At 37.5% G+C, this 21,284-nt stretch overlaps 1 protein-coding gene across 1 annotated transcript in view; it reads left to right on the plus strand.

Moving 5' to 3' along the window:
- Positions 1-21,284, plus strand: part of LRP6 (LDL receptor related protein 6) — a 179,060-nt gene that overhangs the window by 111,315 nt on the left and 46,461 nt on the right. Inside the window, exons 8-12 of the mRNA XM_082636519.1 lie at positions 14,407-14,623; positions 15,704-15,993; positions 17,292-17,518; positions 19,486-19,670; positions 20,353-20,679. Coding sequence (XP_082492645.1) covers positions 14,407-14,623; positions 15,704-15,993; positions 17,292-17,518; positions 19,486-19,670; positions 20,353-20,679 — 1,246 coding nt within the window. The remainder of the gene's footprint in view (positions 1-14,406; positions 14,624-15,703; positions 15,994-17,291; positions 17,519-19,485; positions 19,671-20,352; positions 20,680-21,284) is intronic.

Consider the following 21,284-nt stretch of genomic DNA (forward strand, 5'->3'; position numbering starts at 1 on the left):
ACTCTTATAAAGAAATTTGTTTCCCAAGTATTCACATTTTTTTTAAAGTAATTTCTTTGGCGTCTTTAGCCTGTGTATTGTGAAAGTCTGTTAAAACACACAAGGACCCATTTATGATGGTTTTTCTTAATTGTTTTTTCTAAGATTAATTCCTCCTTAAGAAATTATAATAATATAATCACCTGTTGTTGAGATAAAGCTCTCCTGAGTGTATGACAAGTACCAACAAGTTCTTCCTTTTGAATCTTATAAGTGTTTATAAGTGTTCCTTAAAATTGGTTTTACTTTTAGTTTTAGAGAAATGTTCAGGATAACTTAAATACCTGAATCTTTGCCCGTTCCTAGTACTTTACCACGCTATATGTATGTATATATATGAATATATATTTTTCCCCACATCTTCTTGACATATAATAATGGAAGAATGATTTTGATAAATTCCATTATTAGATTCCTCAGCTCAACAGAATACCTGGATTTGGAGCCTGTATTCACTGAGTTGTAAACATGGGCTATCATCTTGTTTCTGATTGGGGTGTATCTTATGATTGTATCTATCTTTGAACTCCTATTTGAAGGTTACTTGTTGGTGTACAATTCTAACAACATTGTTGAACTTGTTACCATCTATAGCAGCCAGAGTAGTACATGGTCCAGTTGTATGCTCTGTCATCTCATTATCTACTCTACTTTGTCTGGCTCTAAAAAAATTATTGCACATATTTATAATGAGAGAAACTTGCTTGATGATAGGTGTAATCATATTTTCCTGAACTGGCACAGCAAACCCTGGAGCCTCACCAAACAAGATGCAGTTGCCTCAATTTGGAGTTAGTATAATTTTATCTATGTAAATTAGGATAATCTGTTCATTTGGTACTTAGAAAGCATTTTAGTGACCAAGTTTGAACTTGCACTTGGATTATTATTATTTTTATAAAGAACAGGAATTTCTTTTTTTGTAGTTTTTTTGTTTGTAAATTTTATTTATTTATTTATTTGTTTGTTTGTTTATTTTTGGCTGTGTTGGGTCTTCGTTTCTGTGCGAGGGCTTTCTCTAGTTGTGGCAAGTGGGGGCCACTCTTCATCGCGGTGTGCGGGCCTCTCACTATTGCGGCCTCTCCCATTGCGGAGCACAGGCTCCAGACGCACAGGCTCAGTAATTGTGGCTCATGGGCCTAGTTGCTCTGCGGCATGTGGGATCTTCCCGGACCGGGGCACGAACCCGTGTCCCCTACATCGGCAGGCGGACTCTCAACCACTGCGCCACCAGGGAAGCCCTAGTGTTTAGTTTTTATCGAGGTAATCTCTAGATGTTCTGTTGAAACATTTTATAATGTTAGACCCTGATCTATGTCTTGTTTGATTTTGCCATTTAACTTGGTGACTTTAGATAATTCACATAATCTCTAGTCTTTGTATTTTGGCCAATGAGGTCATTTGAACCAGGTGATCTTTAGGTTCTTTCCAGTTATAACATTTTCTGATGTTTTTTATATTAACTGCGTGTCATAGGTTAAAAGCAAATAAAATACTTTGTTTGGGAGAGTTGCTAAAAGGGAATCTATATTGAAGATGACATGACTGTTTTCCTTTTTCTTTAAATTTTTCCTTATTTACTGTGCCTTTAATTCTTTTTCTTCTTTAAATTTTTCCTTATTTACTGTGCGTTTAATTCCTGTCACCTAAAGAAAACTTGCCTATTGGGGGTTCAATATCTTTAGTAACTCAGTTTTACTGATAGCGACTTCTGGTAAGCTATTCATTTAGATTTTGCGTTGACCTGTATGCAGGCTACTCCATTATTAATATGCATGGTGGGTTTAAATAAATGTTTAAAACTGTTGTTTGAAGCTTGCCAAACATGTAAGTGTTAATGGAGTCCATGTAAAACATTATTTTTCAGGAGGTTACTTCCCTGTAGCTGGGAAACTACTATACTTTCAAAGGGGTCATAGAGATTTTATTTTTACTGTTTTTAGAAGGTTTCGAAAGGGTAGAAAATAATATAATGGCAAGAACCACAGTTTTTGGACTTCTTGGGAGGTAATTTGCAAAACACAGAGCAATGTTAACAATAACAAGTATTTTAACTTCTTGTTTCAGCTTAATTTATCACCAGCTATTTAAGGATTCTGTGTAATAGTCATTGCTGAAGTTATCCATAACGAACAAAGGATTCTCCTTCATTTTTTTTCCACTTTAAGTGTAGCTTACAATTTTAAAATGTTGAGAATGTTATAATGCAGGCCCTGTAATTTTTTTGTTGAACTCTTAATAGATTTCCTAAACTCTTCATTCATTGTACTATGATTTTTTTTTTGGTAGATTTGATCTGAAATAATAATCTGAGGGAAGGAGTTAGAATCCCTTTTTTTTTTTTTTTTAAAGTATATTTTAATACATCTGACATTTTTTTTTAATCTTTTTAATTTTTTTGCTGTACGTGGGCCTCTCACTGTTGTGGTCTCTTCTGTTGCAGAGCACAGGCTCTGGACACACAGGCTCAGCAGCCATGGCTCACAGGCCCAGCTGCTCCGCAGCATGTGGCATCTTCCCAGACCGGGGCACGAACCTGCGTCCCCTGCATCAGCAGGCAGACTCTCAACCAGTGCGCCACCAAGGAAGCCCAGAATCCCTTTTATAGTGCTGAGATTTTCAATAGATTAGTATTTTGTTATTTCATTTATAATTTTGAGCTTCTGAGATCTGCCAGGCTTGTAGAGCTTGTAAGTAGGACTGAAATTAGAGGCTTTATGCTATTAATATAGCCCCTGTTCAGTTTTTTGTTTTTGTTGTTGATTGATTGATTTTTTTTTACAGTTCTATAAGTTTTAATAAGTGCATAGAGTCATGTAACCACCACCACAATTAAGATACAGAACATTTCCATCAATCACAAAAACTGCCTTGTGTTGCCCCTTTATTTTCAACTCCCCACACCCACTCTGCACCTAGATTTGCATAAATGGAATCATACAGTATGTTGCCTTATAAGTATGGCTTCTTTCACTTAGCTTTAGACATTTAAAAAGTTAAATGTTCATTTATTTTTGATTTTAGATTGATTTATGACTTGGTCTTTATGTCTGGTTGAGATTTATAACAGTACTATTGTGTTTTAGTTACAGTGTTATTCTTAAAATATGGGGAAAAAAATCCCAAACCCTTCTCTGCCACAGTAGATTTCATTAGTCTATAGATAATAAGCAAACAGAGTTTCATGGGTTTTCAAAGTGTTGTTGTCTTTGGGAAAAAAGCCATGTTCAGACGGTTTAGACATTATCAGATGGTTTCTAGGTAGTGTCATATACTTACACAAACATTTGTTCTTTCTATCCCAGGTTTCTCTTCCCAGAATTCAGCAGTGTTTGTTGCTTTTTGATTAGTTAGCTTCTTTTATTTGTCAAAGGTCATAGAACCTGCTATTTATGAAGAAAACAATGGAATTCATGTTTCCTGGTTCCTAATACAGTACTTTCTGTGTTGAGTTCTGCTGCCTCTGTTTTAGACTGTAGATTTTGAAATAATTTCAGACTTCAACAAAAAATTTGCAAGAGTAATAAAACTTTCACCCAGGTTCATTTTACATACTCATAGAGTAGTGATCAACACCAGGAAATGAACACTGATACCATTTCCATTATTCCTGTTATATTAATTGGAAGTCTCCCATAAGGAAGAGGTGTCCCCTTTCATATTTATTCAATTATTCATATATATATGTATGCACATATGTATGCATATGTATATATATGAGCCCATGGATGTTCAGTTTATTCTACAGGCTGTATTTCATTATCATCATTACATCATTGCAAAAAGTGTTCCAGACTTGGCATTAGGAGCACCTTCAAGGTGATTCCGTGTCCTTTTGACATGCCTTCATCTTTCTTTTTTTTAAATTGTGGTGAAAAACACATAACATAAAACCTACCATCTTAACCATTTTTAAGTGTACAGTACTGCTAATTATATGCACATTGTTCTGCAAGATCTGTAGAACTTTTTCATCTTGCAAAATTGAATCTCCTTTCCTATTGAAAAACTGCTTCCCCACCAGCCCCTGGCAACTGCCATTTTACTTTCTGTTTCTAAGAGTTTGAATACTTTAGATACCTCATATAAGTGGAATCATGCAGTATTATCTTTTTGTGACTGGCTTTATTTCATTTAGCGTATGTCCTCAGGGTTCATCTGAGTTGTGGTCTGTGACAGGATTCCTGTCTTTTTTAAGGCTGAATAATATTCCATTGTATGTATATACCATACTTTCTCTATCCATTCATCTGTTGATGGACATTTAAGTTGGTTCTACCTCTTGGCTATTGTGAATACTACTGCAGTGAACATGAGTGTGCAGATATCTCTTTGGGATCTTGTTTTCAATTCTTTGGGGTATGTACCAGAAGTAGGATTGCTGAATCATATGGTAATTTAATTTTAATTTTGTAAGGAGCCCCCGTCATTTTTAAAAGAGTTTTTGGAACAACAGCATATTCCAGCTTTCTCTTTATTTCCCATGCCAAGGAGCCATGGTTCTTTTTAATGAAGAATAGTATTTAAAAACCAATATCTGGGCATAAGGCGTGTTCATTGGTACTTGAGTAATTTGTCTTAATACTAAGATGTTAGAGTTGATTTTTTTTTCCTACTAAGACTCCAAATATATGTTAGTTGTGCTTGAAAAGAATGAGAGGAAAGGGAGCATTTTTCCCTTTTTACTATGCTAATGTGTTTCCCTTAGGGTTTATTAAAGGCTCCAGGACAGTGGGGTTCTCACAAGTGTCTCATGAAGCATTTGAGTATTGACTAAGGTGGTGTTGGTTTTCATCATAGTGATACCTTCAGCTGAAAATCTGTTCTCAATTTTTTAGTTTTCCTGAGTAATTCATGTTTTAGAATGCTTTGGTCATAATAGCAATTCGTAGCTCTATCTGTAAAAGAGCATAGTAACTGCAAATGTTTAATATTCTAAGCACGGCTCCTTGAAAAAATATTATGAAACTACCTAGTGCAAGTTTGATACTTTTCCTTTCCATATTAAAAATCACTTGTATTTACTCAGACATAATATGTTTTGAAGTAGGTTAAAAGGCTTTAAATGCAGCACCGAATTTGCCGTTACTGCTCTCTTAAACAGGTGCATGGCGTCCCTTTGCTTCCCCTACTGGATGCAAAGCATTTCTCTTTCCTTTTCACCACAGTGAGATTCTGCATGACTGAAATGTTATTTCCATCGATATAGTTTTCAGAAATGCCATTTCTATGAAATTATACTTTATAAGCTATGAAGTATATGAAGCAGCCCCCAATGATACCTATTTGTCTCTCATATATATATATATATATATATATATATATATATATATATATATATATATAAACTTCTAATTTACTACTTGTTTTGGATATTGGCTGGAACAGTATAAGAGGAATGGTTCATTTGCATTTCCTTTTTGGAACTTGATAGCATTCCCAGTTCATTTTATGATGGGTGCCTGGTTGTCCTGTTGTCATCTGTTTCTTGAACATGTCCAGTCAAGTGAATTTGCATAGCAGCAACTTTGGTAGTAGACTGGCTGCATTCCAGGATTTCATGGGTAATCCTGTCTTGGCATTTAATGAGCTGATGAAACTGCTCAAAAAAACCGGATGTGATGTCTGCAGAAGGTTTGCCATTACCTCCTCTCTGTGAAGATAATGTTCTGGTTAACCCACATCTGTTTCCTGTTGTAGCCCGTATGCTCAGTGTGGTTTGCAGTATTTGGGAATGCCTCAGAATGTTAAATCCATACCACAATGTGGCTGAAGCAGCTGAAACCACTGGAGACTCTGGTTCAGATTTGGAGGTAGATTTTAGAAGTGACAGAAGCCTAATTTCAGTTTAATTAAACCACTCTGAGGTAATATGGTGAAACACACCCTCAAGAAGATTTAATTAGTGTTGGCTCAACTTTTGAAGCATAAGGGTTATCTTTTGGATTGGCCTAAAATGGTGCATTTGTTCTGGGTTCAGAATGTACAAGCAAGCTTTTACCAGGATTTGGGTTGTTATTTTAAACAGAAAGGGGCTTAAAACTGTATTTACAAACCTAGTAACTTGTCCAAAACTGTTATTCCTTGGGTATGAGAAATGTAACAGTAATTTTCTTTGAGACAAAGCAACATGTTCTTGTTTCTCTATGTTGCTTCTGCCCAGTAGAGAGAGATTGTGTGGCTGATAAAAGAGAAGCATTTAGGGCAGAAGCCAATTTTCTAAGAAGTGTCAACTCTGCAAAAGTAATGGAAGGAAACACATTTCAGAAAGTAATCAGACTCTGTATAAAGGGAAATATGTAATTCTCTAGAAGTAAAGTCTCACAATCAGATTTTGTTTAAGCTTTTGATCCCTTAATTTCTTCAGAAGAGTCTTATAAACTGCTTCCTACATCATATGAACAAAAAAAATGATAACAGCATTTATTACTAACAACTATTTTTCTTCAAGTGCCCTTGGACTTTTCCCTTATCTTTCCTCCCTTCATTTTTTTTTTTTTTTTTTATTATGGAAAATTTCAGACATGTAGTAAAACAGAGTAAAGATACTCAGGAACTACCTGGCTTCAACCATTATCTGTCAGTCTAGAATGCTCTTAAGGGGAGAGCCAAGGAGATGGCAGATAGGGATTCTCTTATTAATATGAATGTGATTTTAATACTTTTATTTTGAGATAACCTAAAAGAAATGAAAGAATCAGGCCTTTGTCCTTACTCTTACAAATCTCAGCTAGTACTTTGAAATGTGAACTTACAAATGTGATAAAAGATGAAAAAAGTAGAGTTTTATTCTTTTCATGAGAAATCATTTTTTGAAGTAATTTTAACCCATATTAGAATTAAGTATAGCATAGCTGGGGAGGGAGGAAAGAGGAAATGGAAGACATTTGTTTGTGGCTTTCCTGAGCCTGATGAGTCTAGGGCAACCCTGAAGATGGCAGGTTTGAGAGGGGACAGAGGTCTAATCTAAAACAGGAGTAAATTAATTTTGTTGTGGGCTGTATAGTCACCACCATGAAATTCTAATCCTGCGCAGTCCACTAGGGTAGCCAGTAACCACATATGGCTATGGAGCACCTAAAATGTGGCTACTCTGAATTGAGATGCTTGAAGTGTAAAATGCATACTAAGAAGACCTAGTAAGAAAAAACATCAAATCTCGCTAATAAATTTTTAAAGAGTGGTTACATGTTGAAATGAAATATTTTGGATATGTATGAATAGATTAAATATATTATTAAAATTACCTTTACCTGTTTTTTTTTTAACTTTAAAAAATCTGGCTCCTAGAAAATTTTAAATTACGCACATGACTCACATTTGTAACTTGTATTCTTTTGGACAGCACTGTTCTAGACCCAACCCTGTTGTAAAAAGCTACTACAACAGTCAAGAATGGGAAGATAGGGAATTAAGGGAAGCAGTGTGCTTACAAACTTACATTTAAAGTATCTTAGCATATCTTAATTGCGTTGTTTAATTTGAAATAGATATGATATATCTAGCTTTAGTGTGCACTTTATTTACTCCACTACCCACCCCCCCAAAAAAAACCCCAGAAAACCACTTAGTTTTTGCCTTTAAAGTGAGAGAACAAGGAATAGCTAGGTGGAAGGGACTAATACTTGTGCAAAGCTACAAAATCCTTAGCTGTGGCTTTTAGGGAGCTATATTTGAGTTCTTGGACTCTGTGCTATTCTAAAGATCTTCTTAGGACCTTCATTATCGTTTGTTGTTGATTTGCCAGATGTTGCTAAAACTTACCTTATCTTTTTAACGTGTCCTTTGCTTGTTTTTCTTCTTCCGGAGACCCTTGCTTGCACTGAGAGCAGCATTAGCACTGACCCAAGCCCCAGTTTTGTCGGGACCAGAGTGAAGGTCACCAAAGCACTCCTAACCTACAGCCCTTTATGTGCAATTCTGAAACCCAAAAAGCTCTTGAAACCGAAAGTTATTTTTATTAACTCAGTTGGTAGAGAGTCTGGCTTGAGGGACTTCCCTGGCCGCCCAGGCAGTGGGTGCGGGTTCCATCCCTGGTGGGGGAGCCCAAGAAAACCAAAACACAAAATGGAAGCAGTATTGTAACAAATTCAATAAAATTTAAAGGACCATTTAAAAATGGGCCACATCAAAAACACCTAAAAAAAAAAAGAGTCTGACTTGAAGCAGTGTAAGACTAATTGTAGTCTCTCTTTATCCCCCTTTGTGGGAATATGTATATGTCTTGCTGCAAAAATATCATCATGTTTGGCAATGAAGTGCTGCCCTGGACCCAGGTAGAGATGATACGCCATGTGCATTGTGTTAGCCTTTTGGTATTTCAGAGAAGTCCAAATTCTAAAATAGAGCAAGCCCAAAGACTTTCAGAAAGGGGATTTTGGACCTCTATTATCCTCCCATAGAAATTGAAAATATTTTATTAACCATAATTCTATATTTAAGATATTTATCTTAAGCACAATCTGGATGCAGTGATAGAGGTAAATGAGGTCTTCCTGAGATACAGCTTTGTTATGTCACTCTCACTAAAGTGCTTTCAGAAGTTTCTTGTTTTCTATAGTTTTTCTTACCTGGAATTTCATACCTCCTATAGGGTGCTGTCTCTCTGAGTCCCTTCTGTATTCTTTCTACCTCAAAGCATCTCTTTCAAAGTCAGTCAAACAAGACATCCATGACTGTGTCTTAACGTGTGTTAACTTCTTTTATTCTGAAAAATCATTTTCTCTTTTTCTTTGTCAAAATTCTTCTAATTCTTGAAGGTGGATTTGAACTCCTGCTCCTTCCTAAAGTTTTTCCTGATGAGCTGTACGCCAGAGAAGGGTGTATGTGTATGGGTTTAATGTAAATATAGTTTACGTCCTCAACCAGCTTGTAATCCCTTAGCTAGAAGAGGCCCTGTTGTAAACTTCTTACCATTCATCATGCTTTTCATGTGATTTGCATTTAGTAGATATGTTTATTAATGTTGTTTGGTTTGGGGTGGGGAGTGGAGTTGAGGGTCTGGTAGAGCAGCAAAAAGTATATTCCAGTCAAATTGTGAAACTGCTCCATTTTGTTTACTGTTTTAGTTACTGTGCATCTAAGTCGCATAAGCAAACAATAAAAATGGGGGTTGGAAATGGGAATAAGGCTGCAGCCCTGCAGTTTTCCACTAGTTGCCAGGATCCAGAAAAGTCTGTGCTGTTTTTGTTCAGCTTAAAACTGTGTGGTTGTTTGGCCTTTTACTTCCACATATCCTTTTATATTTATGTATTAATTTTTATTTTGAAGCACTATATTTTACTAAATTAATTAAATATAGCCATTTAAGTATAACTGTTTACTTTTAGGGACTAAAGCATTTTACTAAAACAATAAAGGGCAAGAACCAGCATTTACTGAGCATCTACTAATCTGATACTGTGCTATATAAGTAAACATTCTTTTCTTTAATTCTTAAATAATTCAGTAATGTAAGTGCTCTCTCCCTATTTTACTTGTGAGAAATTTCCTTAAGGGTATCTAATGAGTGATAGAGCTTATATCTGTCTAATTCTGCCAGAGTATTGTTTGCTAATCATAGGAGATTTTTAGAGAGCAGAAGAATGAAGAATAAATGCTAAATAAGAAAATGCTGAGTTGTGTAAACCAGGAGAATCTTTTGGAATTATCTTTTTGTTATTTTTCTCACTGTGGTTTTCAGTTTCATTCTTTGCCCATTATCTAAATTCATAGCTAATCAGCTATCTTTGTTTAAGTTGTTAATTTCTCAAAATGAACAAACAAGAATGTTGCAGGACACATAACTGAAAGAGGAGAGTTGGTTGATACTGTAATATTTTTGAAGTAGAAATTTAGATTTTATTCTTAAAAAGAAGTTCAGTATTAGGTAACTAGTGTATGCTTTTAGATCAGCAAATAAATTTTAATAGGAAGGCCAATATTGGGGCATAGTGATCAGCAAAATTAGTATTAATTTATTAAATGTAAGATAATTGATTTAAGATAATACTGAAACGAGGAATAAGGTAAAAGCAGACACGTTTTACTATACCATACGCTTGTAAGAAAGTATTATTTTAGAGTTCTGTAATACAGAGTGTTTAGCCCTCTGTGTTAGATGCTCTCTGATGGGATGAGCAGCTCCTCCCCCTAATGGAGAAGATAGGCTTCCTGTTAAGTGTCTGACATTTTGGATGAGGTGACAGTACATTTTCTGGGAGATGCAGTGGGAAATATTGCAGTAGGAACTGGTGAGACCTTAGACTAGAACTTTACGTATTTGTAATTTTGCTGCGTAAGGTAATATTAAAGCCTTAAGACTTGATGGGCTTGTTGAAAGGTGTTTTGTAGACAGAACAACTGAGGAAATCTTGGAACATATCCATCCAGGTTTGAAAAAGGGAAGAGGAACCAGTGAGATGAAGAGATAGAAAGCAGATTGTGCAGAAGAGCACAAGAACAGAGAAGAACAGAAAAGTAGTCACTGATCATTTTCAGTAGTCGTTTGAGCCGAGTCACACATTGTCAGCCAGGTGTAGGGAGGTGAGGGAGTGAACGGTAAGAGGTGGAGGCAGCAGCTACAGGTCATTCAGAGAACATGGCAGCAAAAACGGAATCATTCAGCTTTTAAACAGCGTCTCTCTAAAATGGTGGGAACTGTGTTAAAGGCAGAAAAGAAGTGGCTTCCCTTCTTGTGGAGAGGGAGAAATTGGAGATCCTGGGAAAGAAGGACCTAGTATTGGGAGGAAATTCTTGCAGGGAGGGTAGAGGAAGATACCAGAGTCAAGAGAGAATCTCCATATTAGGGTAGAGGCAGAAGGACAGAGGTTTTTTTTGTTTTTTTTGCGGTACGCGGGCCTCTCACTGCTGTGGCCTCTCCCGTTGCGGAGCACAGGCTCCGGACGCACGGGCTCAGCGGCCATGGCTCACGGGCCCAGCCGCTCCGCGGCATGTGGGATCTTCCCGGACTGGGACACGAACCCGTGTCCCCTGCATCGGCAGGCGAACTCTCAACCACTGCACCACTAGGGAAGCCCAGGACAGAGTTTTAAAATAAGCTGCTCCCACCTAAAACAATGACTGTTCTAAATTATGTCTAATAAAGGAGAGATTTTCACCCCGATCAGAGTTCCCAGGCAGTAATAAAATGGGGCCAGAAATTCTTTCTTGGAGCTCTGCTTTTAGGAGGGATCAGGAAAGTCTCCATTCTCTAAAAGTAGGCAGTAGTATGCATTTTCACATGGCTTTAAAATTTGGACAAGAATACCTTTCATTCCTTCACATGGCTAAGCTAGGATCTGAGGATAAGAACTGTTATATACATTTTTATTTCCTTTTTTAAAAAAATTTATTTATTGCGGTACACAGGCCTCTCACTGCCGTGGCCTCTCCCGCTGCGGAGCACAGGCTCCGGACGCGCAGGCTCAGCAGCCATGGCTCACGGGCCCAGCCGCTCCACTGCGTGTGGGATCCTCCCGGACCGGGGCACAAACCCATGTTGCCTGCATCGGCAGGCAGGCTCCCAACCACTGCGCCACCAGGGAAGCCTATTTCCATTTTTAATAAGGTTTCTTGACTGTCGTAGGTCTTAGGAAACCTGTCTCCTTTTAAAGGGTTTTTTTTTTTTTTTTAAAATAAATTTATTTATTTATTTATTTATTTTTGGCTGCGTTGCGTCTTTGTTGCTGCGCGCGGACTTTCTCTAGTTGTGGCGAGCGGGGGCTATGCTGAGTTGCGGTGCGCGAGCTTCTCATTGTGGTGGCTTCTCTTCTTGTTGAGCACGGGCTCTAGGCACACGGGCTCGGTAGTTTTGGCTTGTGGGCTCTAGAGCGCAGGCTCAGTAGTTGTGGCGCACAGGCTTAGTTGTTCCGCGGCATGTGGGATCTTCCCGGACCAGGGCTCGAACCCATGTCCCCTGCATTGGCAGGCGGATTCTTAGCCACTGTGCCACCAGGGACGTCCCTCCTTTTTAAAATTATTTAACAAATACTTATTGAGTTCTCTGCCAGGCTCTTTAATAGTAGCTGTGAAAGACATAAATAGATGAATTAGGTTCCTGTTTCTAGAGATTATATCCTAGTTATATATGAAAACAGATTATCAACCCTTTTTCTCTGCTTAGTCATTTTACTCTTAAACACCAAAGTAATTTTAAGATAAACCGTAGACATCATAAAATATATCCAGGAATGGTCTGTTGCAAGAAAATATGAATATAAAAAATCTAAACTCATGTCTCAAGCAGAAATTATTAACTTTAGAAAGTATGTAATGTTAGGAGTTAGAGTAGTATTTAATTCTTTTTAACTATGTTTTTGATTTTTAAAAAACATTATATTTAAATATAGATTTATTCAGTTGGCTTAATAGAAGTCCTCTTGTATCTAATATGGACAGATACACATCCAACTAATATAATCTCTCTTCCATCAGATATAAATCAAATATTTATTGATATTCGCAAGTGAAGATACAAGAATATGGCACAGTTTTGCTCAATTTTTAAGTATTTTGTTTCCAAGGTTTGGATGTTTGGGGAAGGTCAGCAAGTGTTTTAAAATTTTTAGAGAGGAGAGATAAAGATATTTGCTTGTCATTCCACCTGGGCCTCACAGTATTGACTTACATAGAATATAATTTATGAATAAAAAATTAATACTTGTATAAGATTATGCCTGATACTTCTTTTTAGGTGCCTGTTTGCATGTACATGTTATTGTAACAGAATAACATTTCTGAAGGCTGATTTGCCTGGTACACAGGCCACTTTAAATGATAGAAATGTTCTCAGATGAGGACTTGGAAGTTGGTGCTTTAGAATATACTTCCTCTGTCTTTTAGAACAGAAGATTAGTACATGTTTCTGCAATGTTAGCGACAGATAAGACGCCTTTGCCACTTCTAGGGAAATTGCTGATGTTTACAATGAAAATGTCAGAATGAATTTAATAATGTTGCTATAGCAGGGGTCCCCAACCCCGGGCCATGAACCAATAGTGGTCCGTGGTCTGTTAGGAACCGGGTTGCACAGTAGGAGGTGAGCCAAGCGAAGCTCCATCTGTATTTACAGCTGCTCCCCATTGGTCGCATTACTGCCTGAGCTCCGCCTCCTGTCAGATCAGCGGTGGCATTAGATTCTCATAGGAGCGTGAACCCTACTGTGAACTGCACGTGTGAGGGCTCTAGGTCGCAAATACAGATTATCATTAGCAGAGAGGTCTGACTGCACAGAGACCATAATAAATCAGTTGCTTGCAGGCTCATTTCAAAACCCTGTCAGTGAGTGGCAAGTGAAAACAAGCTCAGGGCTCGCACTGATTCTGCATTATGGTGAGCTGTATAATTATTTCATTATATATTTCATATTATATTACAATGTAATAGTAATAGAAATAAAGAGCACAATAAATGTAATGTGCTTGAATCATCCTGAAACCATCCTCCTCCACCCGGTCCGTGGAAAAATTGTCTTCCACGAAACTGGTCCCTGGTGCTAGAAAGGTTGGGGACCGCTGTGCTATAGGGTGGTTGAAAAGAGCTGATACACCCTAGTTACTTGAAACTTAGTTGCAGAGAGAGTATCTAGAGTGTTTGTTTGTTTGTTTATTTTTTAAACAAAAACAATGAAATAAAAAATACACTAAATAGAAGGAGTCCTAAAAAAGACATCAACTCTGTTTACAAGCTGTGTAACCTTATTTGAATCTTAGTTTCCCTTAGATGTCAAATAGGCAAAACTCTCAGGATAAAATAAAATGTTATAAAACACAATACGTAATAAAATAATATGTGCAAAGGTACACTATAATTTGAAAACAAATGTACAAGCAAACTTAACGTGATAATATTGTACTTTTAATTTTTACACAGTCATTTAATAGAGGAGGTGCATACTAAATCGAATGTTACCAGAATTTTTATGTTTTGTTTTGTTTTGTTTTTGCGGTATGCGGGCCTCTCACTGTTGTGGCCTCCCCCGTTGCGGAGCACAGGCTCCGGATGCGCAGGCCCAGTGGCCATGGCTCACGGGCCCAGCCGCTCCGCGGCATATGGGATCCTCCCAGACCGGGGCACGAACCCGTATCCCCTGCATCGGCAGGCGGACTCTCAACCACTGCGCCACCAGGGAGGCCCTTACCAGAATTTTTAGAAGGAAGGGTAATAAAAGACTGGGGAAATAGAGGTAAAATATGAGCCTACATTGAGTCTTTGAAATCATTCTCATTAAATCACCGTGTTGTCATTTTGTGAAAGCATTGTAATAGGAGTAACTAAGATGACACTTGGATTTTGATGTAGGCACAGTTGGTTTTGTCATTTTTACATAAATTTGAAGAATAAGTACACATCTTTTCCTCTTCCTTCTCTTTAAACTTAAACTTGAAGGTCATGAATACCGATGGGACTGGGAGACGAGTGCTAGTGGAAGACAAAATTCCCCACATATTTGGGTTTACTTTGTTGGGTGACTATGTTTACTGGACTGACTGGCAGAGGCGTAGCATCGAAAGAGTACACAAACGAAGTGCAGAGCGGGAAATCATCATAGACCAGCTCCCTGACCTCATGGGCCTGAAGGCCACAAATGTTCATCGAATCATTGGTAAGTAATTCCACAATTCTCTTAGAGATTGAACCAGGAATGAGAAAAGATAGAGAGAGTCAGCAGCTTGTAAAGTCAGCAGTGTAAATTGTTGATGTTTTGAGGGGATATACGTAAATTCTTTGTGGTACAAGTACGTTTTTCTCAAAGTCTGATACCTTTTACATCATATCCCATGGTGTCTTACAGTGGCTAAGGAAGACAGTGAACAGCTTTTAGACAATTATCTTCTTTCTCAGGGACTATCATTCCATTTCCTTCCACCTCCCTACTGTCAAACCCTAAATGTAAGAACCAGAGAAATTAAATAAATGTCCCAGGGAAAATACTCCAAATCACTTTCTTTTAGTTCCTGAAACCTCCAAACATATTTTCAGCATATCACCAAGTTCAGTGATATTTGGGGATGACCTAGTGCTGGGCACCATGTAGATGGTCCATGAATAATTTTGGAATCGAGAACTTTCTTTAAAGTTGTTTATCCGGAAACAAATGAGAACTTCAAGTTATCAGATTTGATTGGCAGGAATAACCTTTTAAATGTTGGCTTAGTACTCTGCCTGCATAGTTTGAATCGAAGGGCTAAACTTAACACACACACACCCCCGTTCATGAAAAGAATTTCTACTGTATGAATAATGCAGTTAAAGTTTACTGTGGGTACAAAGGAAAGTGTTTTTGTCATACCTTTATTCCCAGTTGATCAACCTGGGCCAGTTCACCACTCCTTAGGCAACCTGGTATAGGCAACCTGGTAGTCCCCACTCCTGGGAGGTCACCATACTGATGCCAACTTAATCGGATACCCAATCAGCATAGAGCATTACCGATCAAAACTCTTGTTGGGCTCAAGCCATCCTGCTTCCGAGTAGCTGGGACTATAGGCCTGCACAACTGTGCCTGGCCTTTTATTCCCTATTAACCCTCATAGTGTATGTTCATGAGATTACAACTGAAACTCTAGATTTGGGAGCAAATATAATCCTTGGTCTTTGTGAAACAAATGCTTAGTTATTTTAAATTGAAAATGTGTTGATTGTGTCAATGCGTGTGTCCTTCTGTGCCCTTTTATAATTTTAGGTTCCAACCCCTGCGCTGAGGAGAATGGGGGATGTAGCCATCTCTGCCTCTATAGACCTCAGGGCCTTCGCTGTGCCTGCCCCATTGGCTTTGAACTCATCAGTGACATGAAGACCTGCATTGTCCCAGAGGCTTTCCTTTTGTTTTCACGGAGAGCAGATATCAGGAGAATTTCTTTGGAAACTAACAATAATAATGTGGCCATCCCGCTCACTGGTGTCAAAGAAGCTTCTGCTTTGGATTTTGATGTGACAGACAACCGAATTTACTGGACTGACATATCACTCAAGGTTAGCAAAAGAACTGGAATATTAAAACTGGGGGCTAAAAGGGAGAGCGTCTAGGATTTCTGAGTCTTCGTGCTATTATCAACTTTCCTCATTATTTAATAGGCAGAGTTCTACAAAAACACTTAACTTTTTAAAGGAAGTCGAGGGAAAGACCCATTCAGTATATTTTATTAAGTATCTTTTAGTGCAAGATACTTTGCTTGAGTGTTGTAAATCTGCAAGACATAATCTTCCTCTACTTTGTTCTGTTTGAATATAATGAGTGACATTTTCTTCAGTTAGAGAGTAAGCAATTGTATGCTTCATATAAATGGCTTATAGAGACTTGACTCTAAATTTATTTAAAAAAATTTTGGGGCGCCTGACTGAGGTAGAAAATGCTAATTATGAGTTATAGCATACCTTTTTTTCTCCCCCTAGAATAAATATTGAAAAGCACATTGAGTCGATAAGGAGGAGCTCTTAACCAGAAAATCTGGAGAATAAGCTTTCCTTCTTCCAGATTGTTTTGGACTTGTTTTAGATAACTTGTGTAAAATTTTGTCTCATGTGCAAAAATCATGGAATGTTAGAGCCAGAGTTGGATTCTAATGGTGTTCAGTAATATCTGTTAAATGAGTGAATAAATGCTTTATCTTGGCTTTTATTGTGTGGGCTTGTAAGTTTCCTCATCTTGAAAATAGCGATAATGTCTATCTTGCAGGGCTGTTGTGAGGATTAAATGAGGAAATATATGTACACAAAGTACTTAGGATAGTATGTGCCATGAAGTAGCAGCTGTTATTAATAGCTTGAATTATGACGGTTTTAATTTTTAGGGGATTCAAAGCTACAGTGGTAATGGTATGATAATAGTCATCTGCACTTCTATAAGGTATCAGTATAAGGTTGTTGAGATCTTCAGTTGACACAGTGACATGGCCTACTCTCAAGTACCTTCAGGAAGCTGACTACCAGTTAAAAGTCTACAACATTCTGGTCACGTCTTTTTCACTTGATTACTAATAAATTTTACAAGAATAGTCATTCCACTGTTTTACTGGAATAAATTTCTGGTCCTTAAAAATTTCAAAACTTTCTCCCTGAATTGGCAATAAAACTAGAGGTCACAGTTGCATTTATTAGAGATTGACATCATTTTTTTTTTCTTTGCTCATAAAATATGTGAATTGTATTGAGAAACTATGCCTCTGGCCCTTCTGGGTCCTCCCACCCAAGGAAAACCAAACCATACATTCCTTCTGGATGGTGTTTTGTACTTAAGCCCTGTGACTTTTTTGTTAATCTTATTTTTGCAGACCATCAGCAGAGCCTTTATGAATGGCAGTGCACTGGAACATGTGGTAGAATTTGGCTTAGATTATCCAGAAGGCATGGCAGTAGACTGGCTTGGGAAGAACTTGTACTGGGCAGACACAGGAACAAATCGAATTGAGGTATCAAAGTTGGACGGGCAGCACCGACAGGTTTTGGTGTGGAAAGACCTAGATAGTCCCAGAGCTCTTGCCTTGGACCCCGCTGAAGGGTAAACAGCTTTTTGTGTGCATTCTTTGCAACTGCATTGTTCATGGCCAAGTTACGGATTATATTCTTGATGTCTTAAATAATGCTTATTAGGAATTTGACAAGTCAACCACAGAGAGGCTTTATCTTAAAACCATTAGTTGAGATTTCATTGATTTAGAATTAATAATTATTAGCTAAATTTGACTTTTGTCATCATGAACATTGGGTGAAAAAGATTAGTGAAATGGATTAATAATTAAATAGTAATGATCCTACTTATATACTAAGTAGACAGCCTTTTTAAAGGTGTCATCAAGTCTGTATTTGCTTGCACTCTCTCCCAAGTTACACCAGATTCCAAACCTATGAAAGTAAACCCACTGAAATAATGTGTGCTAGGAAATAACTACATTTTACAAGCTCCATTCTAGAATGTTTGTTAATTCAAAAATGGACAATTCGTTTTATTATTATTATAAACTTGGGGAAACTTTGATATTAAACAGTGAACTTTCTGACAAACTATTTATTTACAACGTGACATGTTTTTCAGTGGTAGATGATCCTTCTTGCATGATTTAGCAAGTTTTAAAAAGCCAGCATCTAAGAAATCTGAAATTTGAAGAATAACTCCATTTTAGAAAGCAGAAGTTAACAATGTGAACATACAAACATATTTACTATAGCCGTAATGAAAAATAGTTTCCCTGAATCAGTGAGTTCCATGGTTAGCTTGTTAGCCATGTAGTTAAGAAGGTCGTACTAAAAGCACCCTCTCTGTGCTGACATGTTGTGATTGGGTTATGGTCATTTTTATTCTAAACATTAGTTACCAGACAGATATATTTAGTAGTTGGGATGAAGTACTCTAGTTTATGTGGCTGCTGGCAACTGTGAAACTTCTCCCACAGTTGTTTTCTCTTGGGCTCTTGGGGTGTGCACGTGCCTGTCAGCTGACAAGTACAAATGCAAACAAAGACCGAGACAACTTCAGTTTTCAGAAAAGCATGTTCATACATTGCTGCCAAATCAACCATCAGCTCACAGGCTGATGAGTGAATGTCTCCCGTGGGTATTTGATGAGACCTGGCCTGTGGAGAAGATTCCTAGTCCCAGTATTCAGAGTGTCTTGAAACTAGCGCCGCTAGTTCAGCTGAAGGGGCATTTGGCTAAGGATTAGCGTCTAGTTCTAGCTCTGCCATATGACTGGCCTGAAGACACTGGACAAATCGTCACACTGTTAGTGCCTTGGCCTCCTCACGTGTAAACAGCCTATACCGTTGAGCCACTCTGAGGTTAAGGTGAAACACTCAAGAGTACAATGAAAGCAAAAGAGTGTTCTAAAATTTCACAGGGGTTGTAGTAATAGTGTTCACTGACCAGCTGACACATTAGGGGTGGTTCGTCGCTCTTACACGTAGCAGTATGTTACCTTGGACCATGTGACCAAATACATTTTCAAACTTTGCTTTTAAATTTCAGTTAAAGGGTATTAATTTTTACCCTTGATGTACTGCTGCAACTTAGTTTGGGGGAGAGTTGATGACACAAGTTGAAAAGAAGTTTAAAAATTAAAAAATTCTAATTACTTGTATTCAGAAATACATATATTTTGTTCTGAAGTGAATCAGGTTCTGAGACCAGAGCTTTAATTCTTTGCTAACTTCTTGAATATTAGTTTTATAAATGCAAGTGCTGCAATAAGGGAATCATTGGTTTGTTTCCAGTTCCTAGGTTTTGGATGGAACAAATTCATTGGAAAGACTAAGGAAAGCTGACTCACTTCCTTTTTAGGATATGAGAAAAAATATTTAGTTGAGGCTGCCAATATTCTTGAAAAAAAATTATAGCTATGATTTTGCTTTACCAATTTCCTTGACTTAATGTATATTTTCTTTAAATTGATTTAGTTACTATGCATGAATATGATCCTCTCTCCCAAATAGTCAAAAATGAAATGTTAAATATCCACTGTTTTGAATTTAGATTTATGTATTGGACTGAATGGGGTGGAAAGCCTAAGATAGACAGAGCTGCCATGGATGGAAGTGAACGTACTACATTAGTTCCAAATGTGGGGCGAGCAAATGGCCTAACTATTGATTATGCTAAAAGGAGGCTTTATTGGACAGACCTGGACACCAACTTAATAGAATCTTCAAATATGCTTGGTAAGCTGTACTCCTTTTTGTTCAGACAGATAGTATATAATCCTTTCTGTGTAAAAATCAGTGGCTGCTATTTACCATAGGTTAGATACTATTAATAAAACTTCATATGAATGTCTAGGTTCTTCCTCTGTCTCACACTGTATTTATGTACACTGTATTTATGTATTTATTATTTATTTATGTAATAAATATATGTACTATTTATTAATAGTGGGCCAAGTACTTGGATTCATATTCCTTTAATATGTGGAAATTTCATTACTCTTTGGCTTATAATGGAATTTATAACACCCTGGATATTCCTGAAGTGACTTTTTTTACCGGTAAAATACAATATATGCATTTGCATCCTTTTATGGAAGGAAAAATAGTTGAACTATAGACCTTTATGGAGGGAAAATAAGACCACAATGAAAATAGACCATTTACAGGAGTTTAAACAAACTCAGTGATTTGTAGCAGGAATATTAGTTTGAGGCATGGGGTCAGACTGCAGGTGGGTTGATTTCAGAGGACCAATCTGGTTTAAGAATTGCTTTTAAAGGAATTCTTCTGTTTTAAATTGCTTACAAAAGTAATGTTTTATATGTTAACATTTTATTTTATTTTTGCCAACAAGACTCTTACATTCTCACATATTTCATCTCTGCTTCTCCTCTTTCTACTGCCTTTCTGAAAACAGGACTCAACCGTGAGGTTATAGCAGATGACTTGCCTCATCCTTTTGGCTTAACTCAGTACCAAGATTACATCTACTGGACGGACTGGAGCCGACGCAGCATCGAGCGTGCCAACAAAACCAGTGGCCAAAACCGCACCATCATTCAGGGCCATTTGGATTATGTGATGGACATCCTCGTGTTTCACTCCTCTCGGCAGGCAGGGTGGAATGAGTGTGCTTCCAGCAATGGGCACTGCTCCCACCTCTGCTTGGCAGTGCCAGTTGGAGGTTTTGTTTGTGGATGCCCTGCCCACTACTCTCTTAATGCTGACAACAGGACTTGTAGTGGTAAGCTGCATTTCCCCCCCAAAGCAATCTAGAATTAGAGGAGAAAGCAGGATTTTGAAAACACTGTAGTTCATGTTCTTTCTAGAGTAAAAAGTTGTAGAGGTCCAGAGTTGATCATTTGTTTAATAAAAGGGAAGGACTAAACGTGGATAAATGCAAGTTTTTGTTACTTTTATTTGTTTGGTGCTAACTAGTTGATGTTATGGAAAAATTGATACTATAGAAAAAGTAAGTCTTTTATCCTTGGGGATTAAATATGTATTGAAAAATTTGCATAGTTTCTTTGAGAGAGACAGCACATACGTGTGCTATACATATTTATTCATGATAAAGGAAGGGGAGAACAGTACAAAGAGAATCTACAAAATACAATCTCCTTGTCCTTTGAAGTTCGTAGGATAGGCTAAAGATGAAGAATTTAAGTGTGTAAGAGGCCAGGCAGAAAATGCTATGAGTAAATTTAGTCCAGTATGAAACAATAGTAAATAGATGGGGAGGGAAAACTAGAGAGCATATGCTCTGAACATAGTGAGTGGTCACCACTTACTTCTAGCTTCTGTTACCAGCTCTTCTCAGATTCACATGCACACGGAGACACACACACA

Source organism: Mesoplodon mirus (genome assembly GCF_964341445.2).
Source record: "Mesoplodon mirus genome assembly, chromosome: 11".
NCBI lineage: Eukaryota > Metazoa > Chordata > Mammalia > Artiodactyla > Ziphiidae > Mesoplodon > Mesoplodon mirus.